Source organism: Sinohyriopsis cumingii, chromosome 7 (assembly GCF_028554795.1).
Source record: "Sinohyriopsis cumingii isolate HCF-2022 chromosome 7, ASM2855479v2, whole genome shotgun sequence".
NCBI lineage: Eukaryota > Metazoa > Mollusca > Bivalvia > Unionida > Unionidae > Sinohyriopsis > Sinohyriopsis cumingii.
In genome coordinates this window covers 56,443,941-56,467,589 of record NC_142967.1, presented here as the reverse complement: position 1 = coordinate 56,467,589, position 23,649 = coordinate 56,443,941, and the positions used below count along the sequence as shown (strand labels likewise).

Sequence of the window (23,649 nt, the reverse complement as noted above, 5' to 3'; positions counted from 1 at the left end):
TTCATACTAAAGTCTTATTTTTAAAAAATGGTGCTTACAGCGCTCATCATTAATAGGTTAGTATTAGAACTGGTTGGCCTGATGTCAGTTAAAGTGATTTGCAGTAGGATGCCCCATTGCTAGGCATCACTAAAACTGCCACACTATAGACATTATAGCAATATGACGGAAAAATTGTTAAAGCTATGTTAAAAATCCAAAACACACACAAACTTATTGATGAGAAAATTTGCATTTAATTGGCTGAGCCTGCTGCCTCTCTGGAGACTATTTCTTACTTGATATATTTGTGTCATCAAGATCTAGGATAGTCCATTATCTTTTGGAGGAGTTCTTTTCTGAGAAAGCTAAAATAGACAAATTACTTATAAAGGTTAGAAAATAGTTAACAGGGTTGTGTCTTTATGATAATACATTTTCTTGCATTGTGAACAAGTCAACTGTTATGTAAGCAGGTGAGTACTATCAGGCCCAGTTTAGTCTCTTGTTTAATAGTTTTTGATTGTTTGGGCCATTAGCTGTATAAAAATATCAATTTTTCAGAAAGTTAAATACTTCAACCTTGTACATGTGATCTTTAAAACAATTTTTCCTAGAAATGTATTGCTTTCACTTTCTAGGAGTTCATGAGGTCAGATTGCATGAGTTATCCAACATTTACTTTCAATTTTACCAACAAATTTTGATGCTCAGGCAGTGTGAGATGTTTCAAATGCTGGAAAGACAGCAAAATATGAAAGATGAAACATCTCAGTAAGCATGCCCTAATCCATCTACATATTTTTGAAGTTGCAACTGTCATATTTGCAGGGTTCCCATGCTATCGGGAAAAAGTCAGGAGAAATGATGATTTTTTTCCCAACCATGAAAAGCCCTTGAAATTTGCAAATACTGACGACAGTTGGGAAAAACCCAGGAATTTTCCTCCACAACTTGACTGAAACAATTATGCAATTGAGTCGTAACTGAACTGATCATGAGTTAAATTTATCAAGTTCTAATGAGAATATTAGGAGGTTGTAGTATGGATCAGTTGGGTGCTTGCCATAAATATATTTGTTGAGACAATCCAAATGTTCAGTGGATTAGATTTGTCTGGCAGACTTTTTGTTTCACAGACAGTTCGATATCCATATATTATTTTATATGGAAGGTATGAAAACCAGTCTAGACTCACAAGAGGCCAACGTAGTGGCCTTAAAGCATAGCCACTTTGCGGATAGGCTAGCAAACTTAAACATTGTTGAATCGAGTTATACCTGCATGAAATCAATATGAAAATTATTTATTTCTAAGAAATTGTGAGCAGTAAAATCGTTATGCCTTTAATCTGCTGAAAGACAATAAAACTAATGCATTGATGAAATTCGAGCTAGTACTAGCGATTTTGATTGCTAGTCGCATGAGCACACAGTCTCACAACCATCATTTTCAAATATTGTAGAAAAAATTAAATGTCATATACTGGTTGTAATAAAAATACAAAAACAAAAGAGCACAATATTCTCTATATTTATTCCTAAACTAACTTCAGAGTTTTTGTAACCACCATGTTGATGTGCTCTCTCGCACAGGGAGCATACAAAGCTGAGAACCAGACTATGCTTGATGAATCAGACAGGCCAAGTTTCTTGTAGTTGTTCTCGAAATAAATATGTTCAGAATTATATGTTCTTTCTGGTTTTTAAAAAAGGTTTCATACTTTCATATAATATAAATGAAATTTGGTACAGCGACATTAAAAAGGAGTTTGTTTTTTACATCACGTGACTATTGGACTTAAGATGTCGTTGTGTGAGAGTTGTGAAGACATGTGACTATTAATGCAAATGCCGACTACTGGGTTAGGTTTCATCTATGCAGAGTTTCTTCTAGTCTGTCAGCAGATTAAAGACAATGATTATAATACTTGCCATTTTTGAGGAAATAAATAATTTTCCTATTGATTTCATGCAGCTATAAATCGATATAACATAGCTTAAATTTTTTAGGCCCACTTGTAAGCTATCTTATGGTGGCGGCAGATTCCAAATTTTTTATATGTAATTGCTCTGAACCCACACTCCATCCTAAATGTCCAAATGTGAAAAATGGGGTTGGACTATTCAGAGGAAACCCGAATTAGAAAATTTTGAATTTCTGAGCTGAACTTTGGTGAGAAACTATTACACAGTGACATGTAGCTTGAAGCATTGGTTTTGGATCTTAAATAGAAAGCAGGAGAAATGGGAAATTGTTGTCCCTTTTATTATATATAAAGAAATGATAAGACCCCATGTATCAATACAGGTTTTGGAATTGGTTTATTGAACTACAAGTTTATTTTACAGAAAATTCAGTCTTTGTTTATACAACAATATATAATTTTGAGGGTCTTTTGTCAACATTTAAATCAATCCTTATGTAAATGTCTTTAAGTGATGGAAATTTTCACCAAATTGTCTTAAGGAGTTTACGTTGGTTGAAAAATCTTGTTTGAGATTTTGTTGGCACACATAAATTCAGGAATAAACTTTTTTCAAAACTAGATAAGATTCTAATACTTTGCATTTATTGGGGGTTTTTTTTCATACTGCGATAGGAAATGTTTACTTTGTATAAACATGCACATATATTGCTCTAGAATTCTTTAGAATTAAAGGTTTGAAAGGAAACAAAATAATTTATGCTCATTATGTTGTTTCCATGTAGCAACGTAATGTAGGTCAGCAAAGTAAAGTTAGAATTTGTATTCTGTACATTGAAACGGCTTTAAATGCCAGTTTATAGGAATGTAGTCAGATTTGTTTCAGTTGACTCATTTTGTAATTTTGTACATGATCATCTTTTCCAACATTTGTTTTGTAGAGTCTTGAAATAGAAACATCTTCAGATTTGGAAAATGCATGTTTTGTAATCCAAAATGTTCTTTAATTCCATTCAGTAATGGTCATATGATAACCTTGAAAAAATGTATTTCATCCTGGAAAAGAAACTGGAAATGACCTGGAAATTTATATTTAGAAAAGCGTGGGAACCATGTAATTGCCAGTTTTAACTGTTGACTGTTGGTTAAGGTATCAGCATGATCTACTCCTTCATAATAATATGGACGTAAATATAAGTCTGAGTCATTTTAAATTTATTGTTTGGTTTTATTTGGTATCAGTGCTGATGCCTTGACGTGTATAGACTTTGTATTCACAGACGTCTTTTGTTTTCCAATTATAGGAAATGGGTTTTACAAAGCAACAAGCCGAAGCTGCTATAAAACAATATGGCTCAGTCCAACAAGCTTTAGATTCTTTGTTAGCAGGAGTGGGTAAGTTTGAAATCTTCTTTGACAGAAAATCATGAAATTTTTGGTTTGGAGGTATTTCAGTCTCTCCATGCTTATGGCTTGGTGTCCATTCTCTTTGATTAAATATAGTTTGCATTACTAATAAGAACAGTAACAAATTTATATTTTTTCAAAAGTAGTAGTATGGTACAGACCAACTGGCTTTTTGAGGTCAGTTTTATATCTTGAGGGAGTAGGTCTCAAACTTTGGTTAAAGATTAGACATGACAATATTTATCTACTATTGTTTTGTTCACTGACTGCAATAATTAAAACAGTTGTAGAAAATGCTTTTGAAAAGGAAATAAAATAATTCCTCCATAGTATTTCATGTGTTAATATAAATTCTCTTGGGACATGAAGAAAAGAACAGGGAGGGAAAAAAAGATTTCAGAGTAATATGTTTACATTAGTACAGGGTACCCGATTGACCAAGTGGTCTAAGGCGATTGCCTTTATGGAGCACTGACATCATTTCGGTCAATGTGGGTATGTGGGGAAGCTTTCATGAGGTAGTGATTATTCCCTGGGTTTTCTCGAGGTTCTTCCTCCATTAGATATACTAGCCACCATATACAGTCTATCATGTGCTGAAAAATGGAATTAAACCCCACACAAAAAAACACCATACAAAAGTACAATTGACTGTGAGTATCAATCTGATATTATGTAAATAAGTGTTATTTACATTAAAGGGTCATTTAATCAGTCATATATATTGTTACCAATTTCTATCCATCATGTCAAGTCACATCACATCCCTTTGTCATGTAATTTGTTTTCACTTAATAAGTTGATATGATTCTTTACATTAAGAAAGTCTAATCAGAGTTTTTAGTTCTGTTGCTTACATCAAAATCTGGATTACAGCCCCTGTGTCTTAGAAGTTTACCTTTGCATCATCAATTTCATTTCTACTCTGTAACTTTTGATGGATTTAATGTCTTGAAGCCAAAAAAATTCTACAATTGTAAATTAAGGAAATGCAGGTCAGCTTTACTTTTATTTTACTTGGGTAAGTGATTACTAAGTAATGGTCCTATTTAACTTCAAAGTTTGTCCTTGCGCTGTGAATTATGTTGTTGTTTGGGGTTTAATGCCATATTTGCATCACATGATAGGCTCTCTCTGGTGATGGAAGAGCCCAGTAAAATCCCGGAAAAACCCACCAACCCATGGGAAGCTACTGGCAGGCTTTCTTGTACACCCAAGATGGACGAGCAAGACTGAGGTGATATTTGAGTAATCTGTAAAAGGCATGTGCCTTGGACTTCTTGGTCACCTGGGGACCCTTGTGGAATTATGTCATTGCCCAGTAACTTTTGAAGCCTTTGTTGAAATTAAACCAAAGCTGGTATGGGCCATAGTAGACCCAGGCCAAATTTGATTTTCACTTAATTCAGTAAACATTTGATGGATTGATTGCACTATATAACATAAAAATTTGAAAAGAAATCGTAAACCAAGATATCTTCAAATACACTATATTGCAGTGAGTCTTCCAGCTGCTCTGGTCACTTAATGTTTTATAGGGTGTTTTTTTCTTTCTTGTCTATTATCTATGCATCAAGACATCATATAATTTACAAAGTATAAAACACCAAACTGCTAATTCAAGTCAGTCAGGCATTGTGTCAATCTTCAGTAAGTCGAACATCATTTCCTCTTACAAAGCAGAGTACCCTGAAGTAAATGTTTGGTTAAAACCCATCAGCATTATACTTGTCTGGTTTAAGAACAGAATGCATGCTTTGTATTATTATGTGCACAGTTTGCATTATTATAAAATCTTTGAGTTTTCTATGTTCTTTCCAGTAGCTGAGAACACCCTTGCGGGAGAGGTGTATGTGTCCGATGATGAAGATGGATTTACTCCAGCCAGCCCTGCACATGTAAATAATACATCACAAAAAGTTGGCGATGTTAAAATGGAGTAAGCATGAAAACTCTCACTTTCATAAATTTCTGAAATGTCGGACATGATGGTCATACTGTTATCTGATGTCAATTTCACATTAACATTTTGGTTGCTTTAAATAACCATTTAACATTTTTTTGCATCAGCTTAATCGTCTCATCATATCATTATGGCACATCATGTAGGTTATATTGCTCCTCAGAAGTAACATTAACAGTCTGATCCTGTTCATCCATTCATCCTGGGAAACTTATTTACACATTTGCACAAACCCACATACAAGACCAATAACATTGGGTAAGCATGTTTTATCAACATAACTTGTTCACTGGGGAGTGGGGGTGTATGTTATATTTGCTACAAGAAGAGGACATAAAATACTTGTTTCCATCTATCTGTCTGTCACACATTTATTTCTGCACTATAAATTTAAAGTCATTTGAGATTACTGGATGAAACCCAATTAAATCATACATCAGCTTTATAAATTTTCATCCATGCTTTCCTTTCGAATTTAAAACTTTTAAAGCGTCTTGAGATTATTGGTGTCACAAACCACATTTGGGTTTTCTAGGTCATGGTCATGGTGCAGTAATTATGTTACATTTCCATTCCACTTGAACTTCAGAGCTGTTTGAGATCAAGAGGTGAAACTTTGCATACTTGTATGTCTTCATCAGAAGGTGTGTCTTGTACTGCAAGGGGCGGAGGGGATGGGGATACTTTTAAGAGCAAGGTCATGGCTCTTTATTCTAAACTTTTAATCAGATTTTCCATTCTACTTCATAACGTTAGAGCTGTTTGAGATTAAGAGATGAAAGTTAGAATAACTGTATAACATTAGGTGTGTTGTGTACTACATTGGACCTACTGTCAAGGTTACAGGTCAGTAGTTTTAAGATTTTACATCACACTTTAATTTCTGTTTACACATTAGGAATGAGAGTTGGTGTTCTTATTCATTATTACCAGAAAATATCACAATTGGGAGTCATGTCTACAAGGTACAAGGTCTTGGTCATGGGAAAATATGTGAAGTTTTTCATCTCACTTTATTTTCCCTCATACAATTTAAGACCAATTTGGGTATTTATTTATTTGTATCTCTTGGCTTTAATGGCACCTTTAACACATTATTGGCTATATCTTGCTGAAGAAATGGGAACTAAGTACCCTTCCCAAAGACACACCTAGGGTGCCAACCCTACCCAGACTGTCCAAGACAGATATCAAACCCACAACCCTTGGACTAATAATCCAATGCTCAACCACCTGGGCTACTGCAAGCATTTTGAGAGTAAGAGATTTAACATAGTATACTTATACATCATTAGTAGGTGTGTCACATACCATATGGGGTGGGGGTGGTCATGTCTTTATGGTAAGGGTCACAGGTCAATTTTTAAAGTTTTCCTCCCTACTTTCCTTTTTATTATATAACATTAGAATAGGCAGAGATTAAGATACGAAACTTGCTGTATTTGTCATTTCCACATTGGGGGTCCAAACAGCAGGATCAAGTTCACAGGTTGATGTTTTAAGTTTAAAAAGCTTTTTTAATTTCACTTTATGAACAGTTTAAGATGAATATATAAAATTAAGTATACTTGTATATTTCACTAGAAATTATGTTGCATTCCTCATTTGGGTTTCCATTTTGAGAGTCAAGGTCACAGTTTCAGTTCTGTCTCAAAAAAAAATGTCTTTGCTTTGTTAGACACATGAAACTTGGTTATTTTCCATGTCTTTGCATTGTTGGAGACATGAAACTAGTTACTTTCCATGTCTTTACATTATAGGAGTTGAACTTTTCATTGATACCATATAGTCACTATTGTGCAGACATGCCATTTAACCCTAATGCATAAATACATACCTACCATGTCCACTTTGTTACTCCTCAGTTCTGTCACATGGCTCCCAGCTAGATTTCATCATGTATAAAATACATATCCACTTTGTAACTCCTCAGTCCTGTCACGTGGTCTTATGTGTTTAGGCTCTGATAAACAGTAACAAAAGAAAGAGTGAAAACAACAAGCTTTGAAAAATTTAACAATTTATTTCCCTGGAAAAACCCTGTAAAAATGAAAAAATAAGAGCTTAGGGTTTTAAGAATCAAATCCAAAAATAATCCAAGAATAATCCACAAATTAAATTTTAGAAGTCCTAGTAATGAACTGTTCTGATGAATTCATGTACGAGTCCCAACGCAAAATCAAAACTGGAAAGTGATGACGTATACTGTAGTCATTGTAGTGCTGATGTGTACACTCCTTTGTGAATCACAGAAAATAATATTCTGGTATTTGAATTCCAAATAAAATTTAAAGAATTCTGTATGAGCACTCAAATATTTCCAAGAGAAAGAATTATCCTTTAGAATCCAAATAATTTGAATAAAAATTAAAATATAACTCCAAACTACCATAACAGACTCTTTCCATTGTAAAGAAATAAAGCCTGACTAATTAATTCTCTATATACATCAGCATAAAACCTGAATACTGCGCAATATCAGAAAACCCAGAATTGCAGAATTACATATAAAATCACGTACTCCCAGTATGACTGTGATAAAAGCCAATCATTTTACTCCAAGAATAAAATAAAAATAACAGGTTGTTTACTTGTCTCAGTGATTTCTGAATCAAGGTCAGAAACTAAGTCAAACATAGAAACAGTGTTTCTGTTATTAGTTATTTATGAAAAGATTCAGGTCAAACTGAATTTTCTGGAAAATATCAAATTCCTGGTAAACAAAATTACATTACATTGACATGTAATGAAAAATAATTTTAAAAAATGTAAAACTTCCAAACAATTAAATTAAATCAAATATAAATTAAATATACGTAACACATGGGTCACAGCCAAATTTCATCTTTGTATAAAATACATAACTTCAGTTTTGTCAAATGGGTCACAGCCAAATTTCATCACTGTATACTTTTGGTGACCTCACCACAGTATGCAGGGGACAAAACGAACTGAATTAGCTTGGAATTCATTTTTATTTGTGAAAGACATAATTGCATGATTATGCGAGAATGATTTGACTAATGGAAATGAAATCTTTTAGGCATATTTTCATTCATTGTTTTTCAACATTTGCCCTTTTCAGCCTCTAAAAAAGTAAACTCTGCAGATCTTGATTAAATTTAATGAACAATATCCAGTCATCAAAGTTTCTCAGAGTGAAATTATTCAGATTCACCATCAATTTTTGGCCACCAATACTAAAAATGGAAGAAAAATGGATTTCTTCTCCAAAACCAGAATACCAGTCTTGACTAAATTCTAACAGAGCATTCTAAGGGAAATATCTTTCCGACTTGTAATAATCAAGCTGATCTCTATAATATTGATGCCATCACTAAAAAACAGAAAAACCCTCAAATAACATGTAACCACAAACTGCTCAATAAAATTTTACCAAAGTTGTGATGAAGGATCATGGTATGAAGACCTTTGAATGTTGTGAAAATATTGCTGATCCACTGACAAATATGGTGACCAGTTATTGTTTTTGGTTTAACGCCATTTCTCACCACAAGATAGGCTATACTTGGCAGCCAGTATAATTGGTGGAGGAAGATCTCTGGAAACCCAAGTAAGAACCACCAACCAACAGGAAGCTAATGGCAAGCTTTCTTATGCACCCACATTGGCCATGCCTGGAACTCAAACTCACCTGGACAAAGGTGAGATGGCAATGATTGGTATAGGCCAGTGCTTAGACCACTCAGCCACCCAGGGTCAACAGCCAGTACTAACAGTAGCAAAATTTAAAATGACTAAATTTTGAAACTGTACAGAAGTTCAACAGTATTGGACAGAAACAACCTGGTCTTTCAGACTATACAGATGATGCTCATCCAGCCATTATTTTAAAAAGGAAACAAAATCTATATCAAAAACATGTCAGCAGAATTTCACCAAAATATGACAAAAAGCATTGTTATGAGGGCCTTTCAGTTTGGCACAGATGGTACAGATCCACCATTTAAATATGGCCACCATTATAAAAATTAGTCAACTTTAATATGTATCTTCTTTAAATTTTCTCAGTAGAATTTGATGAAATTTGACAAGCATTTGAATTGGTACAAATTATGCACGTCTGCCATCAATGCAGCTGCCACTAGGAAAAATAGAAATGCACTTTCCAATATGTACACAAGATGCTGAACTGCTATCCATCAAAAAAATAGAAAATCTTTTTGCTACTTTTCTATATAAAAAAAATATCTCTGATATTTTTGACCAAGTGCAGAAAGCATTTTGGCAGAAAGCCTTTCAGTAATGTGCATATGATTCTGATCTGTTCAGTTTGGATGAAGGTAAAATAAAGAGAGAAGTCTTAAGACTGTTTTCATAACTAATGAGCAGAAGTTTCAAAATATGTGTAGCCTTATTTCTTGACTATTTGCATTTTACTGTTAATCAGTCTTAATTGGGTCTCTTGTTTGAGTACAAACTTTGTTGGTACACTTATGCAGGAAGCACTTGACCTATATCAGTGAAATTCAGTAGGCATATTTCTCGTTTGATTGGGGTTTTTCCCTGTAGCTTGTAGCAGGGGTATCTTCATTTGGTCCTGTTTATCCATCGATTCATACGACAATGTACATTCATTGTTCTGTCCATCCATGAATCCCCAAAAGTTTGTTAGTGAGATTGTACAGAAACCACTCAGCATAGACTAGTGATACTTACTAGCATATATGTACACATGTGTAGATGGCCTATTTAGATTTTCAGGCCAGTACAGAAATTGTTCAGTTTTTTTTCACACATTTTTTACAGGGTTCCCATGCTACCAGGAAATCAAGTAAAAGTCGGGAGAAAGAATAGGTTTGTTCCCGACAAGGAAAGACCCTTTAGTTTTGCAAATATTGATCAGAGTTGATGGGAAAATAGATGGGAATTTTAAACCACCACTTGATGACAGAAAAAATATATAATTGAGTCATAATTTGAACTGATAACAAATTATATTTAGTGAGTTGTCAAAATTTTCAAAAGTTGCAGAACTGTTTGGTCAGTTGAGATACATTTGCTTTATTGATCATTTGGGTGTCTGCCCTAAACATATCTGAATAGTCCATACAAGTACTTTTACCACTTTTCTCTGGGCAGAGTATATGTAGGTTTGCACCTTGGGAATCTCTGTGTGTATCTTCTATTCTTAATAAAGTCTGAAGCTAAACAATTTGCATAGTCAATTATCTATTACTTTTGCCTATTTTGCCTACTTGTCAGTCCTGAACATGTCAAAAAAGAGCTAACTTGCTTTCTACACAGGCACCCAACACAAACTTGATACCAGAGTGGGTTCAAATCATGAAAAATATTATCTTCAGAGTGAAGACAGCAGGTTTAAAACCCTTCTAGTATAAAGCTTGAATTGGATGACGGTGTTTTTTTTTAGTAAAATGCATACTATGTTGAGTCAAGCAATGACATATTTTTCATGAGACCTGAAGTGTGGGATTTTTAATTTAAATTTTAATGGCTTGTAAAATTTGTAAAAAAAAATCATGTTTTAAAACTATCATTATTCCAGCATGTGCAGTTAGATTGAAGTTAACCTTTTTATTCTGAAAATTACATGCAAATTTATATCAGTATCAATAGTTAGAGTAACTTGTTTATAGTGATACATACTGTGGTTTAGTGTATGGTCATTTGTCTAATTCAGATACTGTTGGGGAGTCTACAAAAAAAGAGAGTTTTTGATTTTAAAAATGCATGTTTTCCAAGCCAAAATGTTTTTGGTACTATTCAGTAAGGGTCATCAGTGAGCCTGGAAAGAATCCATTTCATCGAGGATAAAACCTGGAAAACACATGGAAATTATTGTTTCAAAAAGAGTGCTACCCCTGTTTTTAACTTGGTACTTGGACATTTTTTTTTTCGTTTGCAAAAGCTTCTTGGAGCTATAACACAAACTAAATTAGAAGACTAATTTTTGGTATTAATATGTTGGTGATCTGATCCGCTTTTTCAGGCTATTACATTCTGTATTGAATTAATCAACATCTTGATTTGACATCGATGGTCATGTCAGTACACACATCTTTCCAGACCATAGGCTAAGGTCAAATTCAACTCGCTGTTAAAGTTTTAGTTTTTCTTTTGAAATAAAGGCAGGATAGACAAAGGGGTTTCTTGTATACAATTAGTGTGCTTTCCACAATGACTTCTCTGACAAAAGCCATGTTAGCACAAGTTAGCAAAAGCCAGAAGAACAAAATTTGGGTATGCATGTGTGTAATTCTATGTTGATGACCTTAATAGATTTTCAGATTTTTTTAATTATTTTTCTGCACATTTTCCCAACATTTTGGAACTTTACATTTATTTTGTTGGAAAATTTTTTGGAAAGAATGCAGAAAATCCAGTTGAGGTAGAGCAATGTATTTTGGTATGCATGTTTGTATCCATACAAAGATGACCTGGTTATCTTTTCATTTGTTGTTTTTTCAAATATTTTTTCAGTTAGTGGACTTTTTTACCTGCAGTTGTTTGTTCCAGTTGGGGGTAAACAAACACTAATCAGAATTGAGTGTAACCTGCTTGACATACCATATATACTTGTCCAACTACAAACTGCACAAACCCAGATCTGCCATCGCATAATGTGCCAGTGGATCTGGGTCTGTGCTGGTTTGTTAGGAGTAATCAATAGCGCAAACAACATAGACTCTGATCGCCATGTGCATGATGCTATGGGAGATCAGGATCTTTGTTGTCAGCAGTTTGACTGAACTTAAGAACATATGGTACCAGAGTTGCATAGCTACAAACTCAATTAAAATAGACATTGTTTGAAGCAGGAGAGAAACATCAACATGAAAGTGGCCATTTAATGATGCATGTAGTCAGATATTTCAATTGTACATGGGGAAACAAGTTTGCAATGTCTCCTTTTCAGTGATACAAGTTTTGAGTGTCTGACGGTATACAAAAAGTAGCCAGGAATATGCAAATGGTCATATTTCAAACCACAGAAATTAATCACCTTATATTAATTGATAGAAAGCTAGTGGCTGTTGTCATTGTCCCATTTTAGCTGATAGAAATTGACAGTGTTTTAGAGTTTTGTTCAATAGTGCAAGTACCATTATGCAGAAACCAACTGACCTTGTCATGTTATTAATGCAAATATATGTGCACATCTAATGCCTTTGCCGGGAAATCATAAAGCATCTGTGCTTGAGTCGGAAGTTGAGTTTCCACTAATAGCCAATCAGAAATGATCTTTCAAAGGTAACATCAGTTTTGATTTTTCAAAACAAAATTTCGAGCTTGAACTCAAGCTCATGAGTTTTATGATTTCCAGACCTTGTTAGATTTATGTGCTGTTTATATAGAATTTGTCAGCGATATTGACTTTCTGGCAGACCTGCCAACCATTACAATTTTGCTGCAGGTCTTAAGAAATGTCCATGAAATGTGGACTTGCAGAATAAGAGCACAGATTACAGAAATACATTTGGGGTAAAATTTACATACTGGCTTGTCTGCATTTGATTCAGATCCAGGTTTCATATTAGATACAATGGAGTAGTTCAGGGAACCAAACCAACTTTAAAGTAGTACCTCAGATGCTTTAAACTGCATGCATTTTGTGATGCAAATGTCTGCATGATCAAACTGTTGCTTATTTTCTAAAAATGGTGTCTAACAAGCAGTAAATTCTCAGGACAGAAAGGACAATAAACCTACTAAAAAGTTTTATTCAGAAGAATGAAAAGGAAAATTCAGATTCTTGGGGAAAATGCGGGAAGAGCAGCAGTTAGCTTTAGTTGACATCATATGTTAATGTGAGTATGGCTTGTTGCAGAAAAGATGATTGCAGTCACCACAGCCCATGTGGAAGAAAACAATTTTTATTAAGGAATACATCAAGTTGAAAAATAGCAATAAGTCATTGAGCCCCATAGGGTTTGGAACTGCAGCTTATGAAACTGTACTGAGATAAATAAGGTGCAAGTATACTTAACAGACTGTTTGGTTAAACACGATATTTACTCTGTCTGCATCAGTCTTGAAAATCACACTTCTGGGCTTTTAAGTTCATGTTTTCCAGCTTGACAAAGGCTGCACCTGATATTTTGTTACACCTTACTGAAAACTTGTCCAAGTTAGGAAAAAAATCAACTGCCTTAAGAGAAGGTCTTAGGGTTACATTACAAATGTTCCTTATTGAGAAAAAATCCACTTTTTCAGTACTGTGTTGGTCATTTCAAATAGGAGCCCCCAAGATTCTCAACAAGTATTTTTGCTGTCTTCAAGTTCATTGATTTAAGTAAGGAATGCATGTGCATGAACTTGCATAGTGTTCAATGAATTAAAGATATCAACTAAATTGGATAAAGTCATTACTCATATAGTTGCTAAAATGTGAGCTGGACTGATGAAAAATCTCGTACAAATTTCTCCTTCAGATATGTTCTCTAATCACATTAATGTTTGGGATATGAGCCTGCTACCTGCCAAATCCAGCCTTGCTAAAAGGACAAAATTTGTCTTCATGTCTACCTCATATAGATAAAGGGCAAACTCTTGCATATTACCTCCCCTTGAAACCACCAGGTGGTGTTAGTTTTTAAGCTTTGCTTCTGTACTCTCAACTTCATACATGATGCCTCCCAACATTCTACGCCATTATCAGTTTCAAAATCGGCCATCCAAACAGGAATGTTGATTTATTGTTTTTATTAATAATTCCTCCACAGTTTATTTACATCTAACATTTTTTTTAAACCAGTTATTATTCTGAACATGGTATCATTGAACACATGTTATTCATAGTTTAGCATGATACTGCCTATTTTTGCTTACTCTGTTAGTAATGGGTGTTGTATTAGTGACTTCTTTTTTTATGCTGAATTGTTAATTTATGCTGGGTTTTTTCTTCTTATGTCCTTTCAGTAAAACATGTCAACCAAATGCACTAAATGCAAGAAATTTGAGGCAAAGGAACATACACAAACATTTTGTTTAGTATGTACCAAATGTACTTCATCTCTTCCCTGCATTGTGTGTGCTATGTTGTTTGAAGATGTCTGGATTGCAGTTTTACAGAAAGGCAAAAGAAATCTTGTAAAGACACCATTGATATCTTAGCATATTAAGTCAGCATCTCTTTCAAGCCTTGTGGACGTTGCTTTGGTCCCACCCTCCACCTAAAGTATGATGTTTATGACCATCGGCTACATTTACTTCAACGGAAATTGGAAAACAAAATGTGGATGTTTTGTAATCTACCGCCTTTGAACAGATGCTTCGTCTGGTTTTTCTGACTCATAGGGGGAGTGTCCCCCCAACTTTAGTTGACCCAGTTAGCCTAAGTCCCCATTCATGGCCTTAGAGCCTGTAAGTCCAGCCATGGAGATTTTGCCAGATTTCTTGGATCAATCAATACAAGTTTTGCCATACCAGCCACCCCAGTTTGGAGATCTTATTGATAGATCCATCTAACCAGCCATGATTATTGCTCCAACTCCATACAACTAATAGGATCTTAGTGACAGATACATCCATCATACCACACCTACAGCACCATATCCATCCATTCAGCACAGTCAGCACCATTGATGACTGGACCACCCACCACAAGACCAGCTACAGTGCTGACCATAATACAGGCAAACCAAATATCCGCAGACCTGACTTACCACATGGGAGGGCCCAAGACTTGCAGAGAAGATGGCATGCTGTCATATATGCCATTGGGTATGGTTTATCCTTGTATGCAAACAGAACCGAATAGGATTTTACACAAGACAGCCTTACTCAAATCCAACCATGGAACAGACTGAGATCAGTTTCAAAGCAGCAGTCAAAGAAATATACAGGATGTTGTCAACTTCAGAATGCCCTACACCCACTACCACAATGCGTGACATTATAAAGTGAAAGATGTTGAAGAGACTCCATCCATCTGTCTGCTTCCCCAGTCCACCAGAATTAGGGAAATTAATGATATCTGTCAGGAAGAGTTGCTATCTTGGAATGTAAAGGCTTTATTTTCTGAAATCGAAGTACCAGTGATGTTCTTTCTCATCTTGCTGCTACAAAAACCCACTCCAACACCTTCCATATTGACTCCCAGCGCTGGATAAAAATTAGCAATAGTTATTATGTCTTCCCCACTGTTTTATAAAGTGGACACGACTGTATTCCATGCCACTTAGAAGCTGGTTTGAAACCTTGTCGCCATGTTTTCTATGCTAGATTTGGCTTAATTGTCAATTTTTTGACTTGCAGAAAAATTGGGCACTGAACATACCTGGGAGGTAAGGGGCTTAAGTTCTCAGGTCATTAGCAGGATAGTTCACCATTCTATGGCTGATGCGATGATTGACTCTGCTAATCTTGGCCTGATATGACATGACATTTGTTTGCACTACACCTCACTGAGGCCACATCATACCCTAGTATTACAGGTGAGCCTCTTTGGCTCGCCATTACTCTTTGGGGACAAAATAAGAAGACATCCAGAGGCAGGTAGCACAGGAACTGCCCCTCCAACTAGCTGCCCAACCCACACAGGCTTTTAAGACAATCTGCCCCTGCCACAGGTATCATTTCAGTCAAGCATTAAGTTGAGATCCCAGCCTAGTGCTAGAAGACAAAAGGCAACATCCTAACCAGTTCAGGAGTCAACCTTATGGAGGTGGCAGAAGGAGGGCAAGAAACCCAAATACTCCACCTCCAAGCCTCCTAACTCTAGACTTTGATCTACCAACCCCACTGCCCACAGAATGGATGACCGGTAAGCACCTGACTCCTGCAGTTCAGTCTCACTGGATCACCTTCCTCTGGAAGAAAGGGTGATCTAGGTCGTTGAGTTTCCATTTATCCAACCTACTTTTTCCTCCTCTCCCCTTTTCATGGGCATACTGTCAGAATGGGAGACAAATGTTTGTCTGCAACAGGAGATACATCACTCATCGGCAAATGCAAAGAGTACAATCTTGGGAGTTTTGTTGTGCAAAAACCACAATCTTGGGGGTTTTATTCCATGCTTTTTCTTATCCAGAAGGCAGACAGCAAGTTGATGCCAATCTTCAACCAGAGTTGCCTCAACTGGTATAATATGCCAGTGAAATTCAAATGGAGATCTCAAGATTGAAACATCTCTCCATCAAAAGGGATTAGTCTCGATCCGACTGATGGATATTTTCACAACCCTATTATACCCTGCATCACAACAATTTTTGTTTTGTTAACCGCGACACAGTTTATCTGTTTTGCCTAAAATTGGGCCCCTGAGCTTTTACCAAAATCAAGGATTACATTTTCACTCTATTCCGGTCGACTTAGTCTACAGCAACAGAAGTGTACTTAGACAAGATCCTCCAGAAAACATAACAGTAAGTTCTGTTCTCTTCAAGGGCAGAAACAATCTTCATCCATCCCAGCATTTTGTCCATCTAAATATGGAGATTTTTGCCAACCTCAATCTGGTACAGCTCTCAAATTTCACATAGTCCAGATCATCAGGACTTTGATTTCAGTGAGAGGGTTGTTGCAGCTTTTTTGGACTGTTCAACCCACTTTTTATGAGCCCCTTTCAGATCAAATTGCTGGCCCAGTGGTGACATTTTTAAAGTCTCCCAGTTCAAAAAGTCATGTTCACACACAAGGTACAATCATTCCTGCATCAGTGGCACAACCTAGGTTGTCTCACAACAAGGGATCCACAGAGGAAGCCCCAAGCAAAAATAACTGTATGTACCCATTCCAGTACATGCAGATGGAGTGCCCACCTGTTGATGGATTTCACCATTGTCAGCAGCATGTAGGAGTCCAGAGATCAGACTCTTCTCATCATCCTTCTGTAGATGGACTCTGTCCTTTCAATTCTGGAACAATGGACTCTCAGATAAAATGGTCCTGATTATCTTGGACTATTCAGTAGTGGTGACCCACCTCATCAAACAGGGCAACCAGATCACCCAACCATTCCTTTCTGATTTGGCAGTTTCTACATTGGTGTGACCAACTCCATATCAATCTTCAAATTCTCTGCTATTGCTCACCTTTGTCTTGCCAGTTCCAGACCTAAACGCTTTGGCCGTGATGCACTGTTAATCATTTGGGAGGGGTTGTGGGCCTTTGCCAATCCACCATTGATCTTGGTACCAAAAATAATCCAGAATTGGTGTTGTCACAACTGCAAGATTATTCTAAATGCCCCTTTCAAATGAGACAAGTTCTGGGTCTACAATCACGCGATGTAGTAATAAATCTGCCTGCCAAGCTGAATCTTGAACAAGTATGGATGTTCACCCCTGCCCGAACCATTTTCTTCAAGCTTGACCCTTGGCCCTTGTATGGACAGCCATGGGAAAAAAGAATTTAAACCTTTGATTGTGGAGAGAATCTTGCAAGAAATCTCTCCACTCTGGAAGCTTATGAATGAAAGTGGCATGTTCTCGGGGACTGTCACAGAGTCAGAAATTGTGTTCCTTTCAAATGCTTCAATCCTTCATCTGGACAACTTTTTTCCCTGATATTTTGTTACACCTTACTGAAAACTTACACAACTTAGGAAAAAAATCAACAGTTTGCCCTAATTGAGATCAAAGGCTACTGCTCCATGATATCTGACATTGCATCATCAGATACAATATTGATCAGTCAGACCTTTTAGCATTTTTATCAGAATTGAGCAAAATCCCTCACTGTTTCCGTAATGGAATCTGTCTTGGGTTTTAACCTGGCTCATTTCAGATAAATTGGAGTCATTAATATGCACTTAACCAAAATTAACATCCTAAAAAACATATCAGCTTCAGCATGCAGCATGAGCGAGTTACTGTAGTATCATCAGTTTTCGTGGGGACCAATTTTCGTGATTTTCATTGTTTTTTCTTAGTGTTTCATTTCTAGAGATTAACACAGCTACTAGTGTTTGATAAATCAAGGTCAATACTGTAATCTGGTAATTAAATATTAGCTTTAACATGTGTTTTATTTTTTATTTTAACCTTTTGAAACGAGAATTATAAATCATTTTATATTGTTTCAATGCACACATTCGATAAAGTATCAGATAGCTGTAATTTTACATTCACTGCCTTAAATCGATATGTGAGGTAAGTAAAGATAGAGAGAAAATAGAGAAAAAGCATAAGGTATTCAAGCAATAGTAATACTGAAAATGAAAGAAAAAAATAATACAAATTAACAGTATATGAAAATTAAATTTAATACTTACTCAAATTGATCCTTCATACAAGTACAACTGTTGTTGAAACATTTAAATCCTTCTGAAAGTACATTTCATTCTATCCATGCATTTTTAATCTAAAAGAACAACAATCCTGTAAAATACTATAACTGTTTATTGAAACACTATTATTAATAAAACACTATGTATATACACTAATTACAGCAGAGTATTAAAGGTCATACTAAACAGAGTTTTGGACAAAGCCGATGTATCAACATCATGTCAGTCAAGTCTCATGGTACTCACAAATGCTTCTCATGTAAATAATCCCCAGATTGCTGAATTAAACAAGTCCAGCTTTCTCAAAACCACTGATAATTAGGTCCGATCTTTCACTCATTTTCACGTGCGCTGCAATTATCCATTCAGCATAAACTGGCTTGATTAATGAGGTTGCAAGGTTTACTAATACTGTGCACTGATCATCACCAGTAACATCTTTTTCCATAATGGCGTCCATGACCTGTTTAGCATACCACTCGTGGAAGTGTGACTTTAATTCTTCTTTAATAACCGATTGGCTGTGTCGGCTTCCTTTGATGTTGAGCACTCAAACTAAAACATGGCAAAAGTGATTAGTCTTGACAGGTGTTTTATTTGTGATCATAGAGATGGAAGTATTGTTTTAGTGTTGTTGGCTGTGTTTGCTTCGACTGATGTTATTCACTTGGTCGAAAACAAGGTGTAAGTATTGAACTTGCCAGGTCTTTGATTTGTGCTCATACGGGTGGTAGTATTGCTTTAAACATTAAAGTGACTGTCACTTGTGTCAGCATAGTTTTATTCTTTTGTATTTTTTATTTTGGGTGTTTGTAGCGGTTAAACTTTGAAATTAAATGCCTACTAATATGCAAACTTTGACAGGCAAAACCTCAAATTTAAGTACCCATGAAAATGCTTTTTTTTTCAAAACCATGAAAATTGAACCCAATGAAAATAAATGATACTACAGTACATGCCCATTCATTGACCCGAACTATCTTCGGTTCAGATCAGATGGTTTGGTGGTGCTCTTGATGCCACCAGACTTTGTAGCCAAAAATATATTAATGTCAGTCAGCAATCAGAGTTATGCAATCTCCTTCGATAGTCACAGTAGGAGCCATGGAAGATGCATTCACGCCCTCTAGCACTATTTGAAGTGCACATAGGCAAGTCGTGGCACACATGAAAGACTCTCCCAGTGAAAGCCATGAAGCCAGCTGTGGTGGGGTCTATGCTCAGCATACTCTCATGTCTCAAAACATCAGAGCCACCTCACAAAGGTTTCTGTGAGCCTTGCATTCAAACATAACATTTTGATCAGAGACCTAACAGAAGTTATTGGCTGGCATGCAGAGTCAGCCATCTCCAGTTTTTTTCTCTGAGATTTAGCTTCACAGAGACAGACTTTGAATATGATGGGTCCAGTGGTGGCAGCCCAAATGACCACCAGAACCAATTAAAAAATAAACATAGCCTGTAAGCTTCTCTGTATTCTCTAATGAAATTTTTGTCAGTTTTAAGATTTCGCTAGTGATCTTAACTGGATATAGGGGTCACAGATAGCATGACCATAAAATGTATTGCTTTTCAGATTAGGCTATCATTTGCAGGGTGAATCCGACCATTATTCTCCTCGAAGGGTATCCAAGGAAGAGGTCTGATGCTCCTGTTACCCATTCTCATAACATTAATGTGATCGAAGAAAGTATTGGAAAGAGAAAGCAAATTGTTAAGTAAATTATGTTTCTCTGAGAATATTTACCCAATCACATTACTTAAAAATCAACTGTTGCGGTGGCCTAGTGGTTAGAACGTCCGCCTCAGATGCAGGAGGTCATGGGTTCGATTCCCAGCCGAGTCATACCAAAAACTTACAAAAATGGTATTAACAGCTGCCTCACTTGGTGCTCAGCATTAAAGGTTAGTGTTAGGACTGGTCGGCCTGGTGTCAGGATAATTTGACTGGGTGGGACATCATGCTACATGTCTGCAGCCTGATGCCCGAGTGCTAGACATCACTATAAACTGTCACACTGCAGACATCGTAGCAATATGACTGAAAAATTGTTAAAACTACGTTAAAAATCAAACCGGACTTAAAAATCCTCTCAGCCACCCCTTTCCTCAGCTTAAAAACTAGCAACACCTAGGGGTGTCTAGGGAAGGTAATGGGCTAGAGTTATTGCCCTTTATAGGAACTAGAAAAGACATATTTTCGTCTCGTTTTAGCGGGGTTGGATTCAAAATGTAGTAGGCTTATGCCCCTAATGTTGATGTGATTGGGTAAGTATTCTTGGAAAGGCATTATTTACTTAAAAATTTGCATAGAAGCAGAACAGTGTTTAAAACTATCAGTGATTCCCTTTATGTACGCACGGAATTTATTAAATCAGTCCTAAATTACAGATTCAACGACAGTGTTGGTCCTTGTTTGAGTTGCAGTATAAACATGTATAAATTTGATTTCCCTGTTTCTGTTGTAGCCCATCAAATCCAGAGGGCTTGACGGCCTTGTGGGTTGGAAATGTTTTGCCTGAAGTCAACGAGAAAAAGTTACAACAAATGTTTTCAAGGTGAGTACAGTCAACAGTCACATACATTATCATTATATCAGAATTGTTTCTCTACATTGGATTAATTGAGTAAGCAACATGTTACAGAAAATATTGCAAATAACTGGTGACACATTTTTTCAAATATGTTACCCAATCATAACATGTTAGGACTACATCTACTGCCTTAAACATCCACCCCTCCCATGTCTTTGGCTTGTTTTTGTAATAGAAGTGCTATCAAGTGGTATTTGCCAAGGTGGGAGACAGAGTGGATTCCTCTTTGATAGATGGTTTGGCACAGGAATCAATCATCAGTTACTACTTCCTTTTGTGCTTTAAAGATGTGACTGCTCCACCTTTGATGCAGGAGGTCATAGACCTAAGATTTGTAGAAGATGGTGTTGGGAATCAATCAGAATTTCATAATCGATAATCGGTTCCATTTAACCAACTGATAATTGATTCTAATCGGTTACTAAGAGCAACTTTTAATTTTTGTTTATTATGCACTTCAAAATGTTAATAACTGTACAGGAGTAATCTCTCTTAATGACATGCATACTTACCTGATAAAAATATAACATTTTTTTATTGGGTTGTTATTTTTGTTCTACAACTTTGCTAAATGCAAGCAACTTTTTATGGCTGATCAGTCTTATGTAACTGAAATACTGTTGCAATGTCCCAAATTCTATCATATGTGATACATCTATAATTTAAAGTATAGAATGACAAGGTTTTCTCGTATGTCATTGTTTATAAATACTACAAAGGACTTTACATTTAAACTGAAGCAAATCATCAAAATATGTTTAAATTTATTAACTCAACAATTTAACAACTTCATGTAATCATGACTATATGTTCCTAATTATGAAAGTTTGCAACGTACAGAATTGGTATGGTTTTATATTTTAAGTCGTGAATAAATAATTCAGATCAACTTTAGTCGATTGGAAGCCTTATTTAGTTTGCCATTTACACTGGAGTTTTACTAACCTTCGTGTTTTGCATGCAGCTTAAGTAATCTCCCTTAACACAAAATTAATTATGGAGTTTCACAATTGATTATCTTATTGGTTTGTACAACCAACTGATGATCGATTATAATCGATAATCAGAACAACACTACCATGATGAAACTAGATCATAGTTAAAATTTATTAGCATTTTTATATGGTTTATTTGATTATTAAAATCGTCTTTTAGAGCCCTCACATGGGTGGTTTGTATCTAAACCTTACTGAAAAGTAGAGTCACAAGATCCACAGTAACAACAGCAGTTCTTGATTTTCATTCCTTTGCATTGCCACAGGAAATAATAAATATATAGATTCCATACCTCAATGAATTTTCAGAGGCATTGGATAGTGAAGGCTGTGTTTAAGTTTGTTGCTCAGAATGTCATAGAACAGTTGGTCAGATAAAGCAATATAAAATAAACTTTTAAACCTTATGTAAGATTTAATCTTTTGTTTCAGATATGGCCCAGTAAAAAGTGTGAGGTGTTTACCTGAGAAATACTGTGCTTTTGTTAATTTTGCCACAAAAGAGGCTGCTGGAAAAGCCATGAAATGCTTACAGGTACTTGATTTTTGTCTCAGTTTAGGACTCGTACTAATTCAACTCCCAATGTCAACCTGTGGAAACCATGATATGAAAAATTCAGTAAATTCACTAACTTGAAGCTGCTAAGCACTCAGATTCAAATGTTTATCTCAATATAGACCCAAGTTTGTTTCCAAGCTCTCACTGGTGAAATCCATATGAACTATGGGGTTTTTTTTTGTCTACTTGATGTGTTACCCATTCTGTACCTAAATAATCAGGTGCTGCTTTCAGAAGTGTGTGTCCCATAAGTCATGTCTGTGGCTTCATAATCGCTTTTCTATTTATTATGCCTTCCCCCTCGCTAATATTTTCTTGCCACTAATTTGACATAGAAATGGTTTCCATCTATCCATCCATCTCTCCATCTGATCTTTATTCTTCTGTCTTTACATCTTATCAACACAGTAACAGCCAAATTTGTTCATGTATTTGAACCCAACTTGCTAGGACTTGTAAATTAGCAGCTTGAATGGGTTTGATGAAGAACAGCACATTCTGTATATATTTCTTGGGAGTTATGGCCCTTTATCGTTGTAGTATAGGCATTGCTAATGTGCAGTATAGTTCACCATGGCTTCCACATTATTTGAATTTCAGCAAATTAAAGGCCTTACCATCTTTGAAATTCATCCGTCACTTCAGAACATTAAGTACTTATGATACCAGTCTGCCATCAGATATGGTCACTGAAAATAAAAACATATCTTTATTTGAAACCAATCTACTTAACAGAACTTGACCATATTTGACACAAAACTTGGTTTAAATACTGGACAAATGATGTTGAAAAACCATCAAATATGGCTGTCGATACACAGAAACTAGAGAAATCTTCAACCACTCCAGTGTCCTAAGTGGTTAGCCATTCTTCCTGCACCAATCTGGTTGTCTAAGTGGTTAGAGCATCTGCCTCAGATGCAGGAGGTCATGCGTTCGAACCTCTGCTAAGTCATACCAAAGTTATAGATATGGTACCATTAGCTGCCTTGCAGGGCACTCAGCTTTA

General features: G+C 35.8%; 1 protein-coding gene across 8 annotated transcripts in view; it reads left to right on the top strand.

Moving 5' to 3' along the window:
- The window catches only part of LOC149795305 (uncharacterized), a 121,685-nt gene that overhangs the window by 62,115 nt on the left and 35,921 nt on the right, over positions 1-23,649 (top strand). For 5 of the 8 annotated variants that reach the window (XM_089965044.1, XM_089965041.1, XM_089965037.1 and 2 more), the window contains 5 exons: positions 3,211-3,301; positions 5,135-5,252; positions 10,047-10,094; positions 20,961-21,050; positions 22,514-22,616. In XM_089965044.1, the coding sequence (XP_089821170.1) occupies positions 3,211-3,301; positions 5,135-5,252; positions 10,047-10,094; positions 20,961-21,050; positions 22,514-22,616 (450 nt within the window). The remainder of the gene's footprint in view (positions 1-3,210; positions 3,302-5,134; positions 5,253-10,046; positions 10,095-20,960; positions 21,051-22,513; positions 22,617-23,649) is intronic. The other 3 variants (XM_089965038.1, XM_089965040.1, XM_089965039.1) reach the window with 3 other exon arrangements.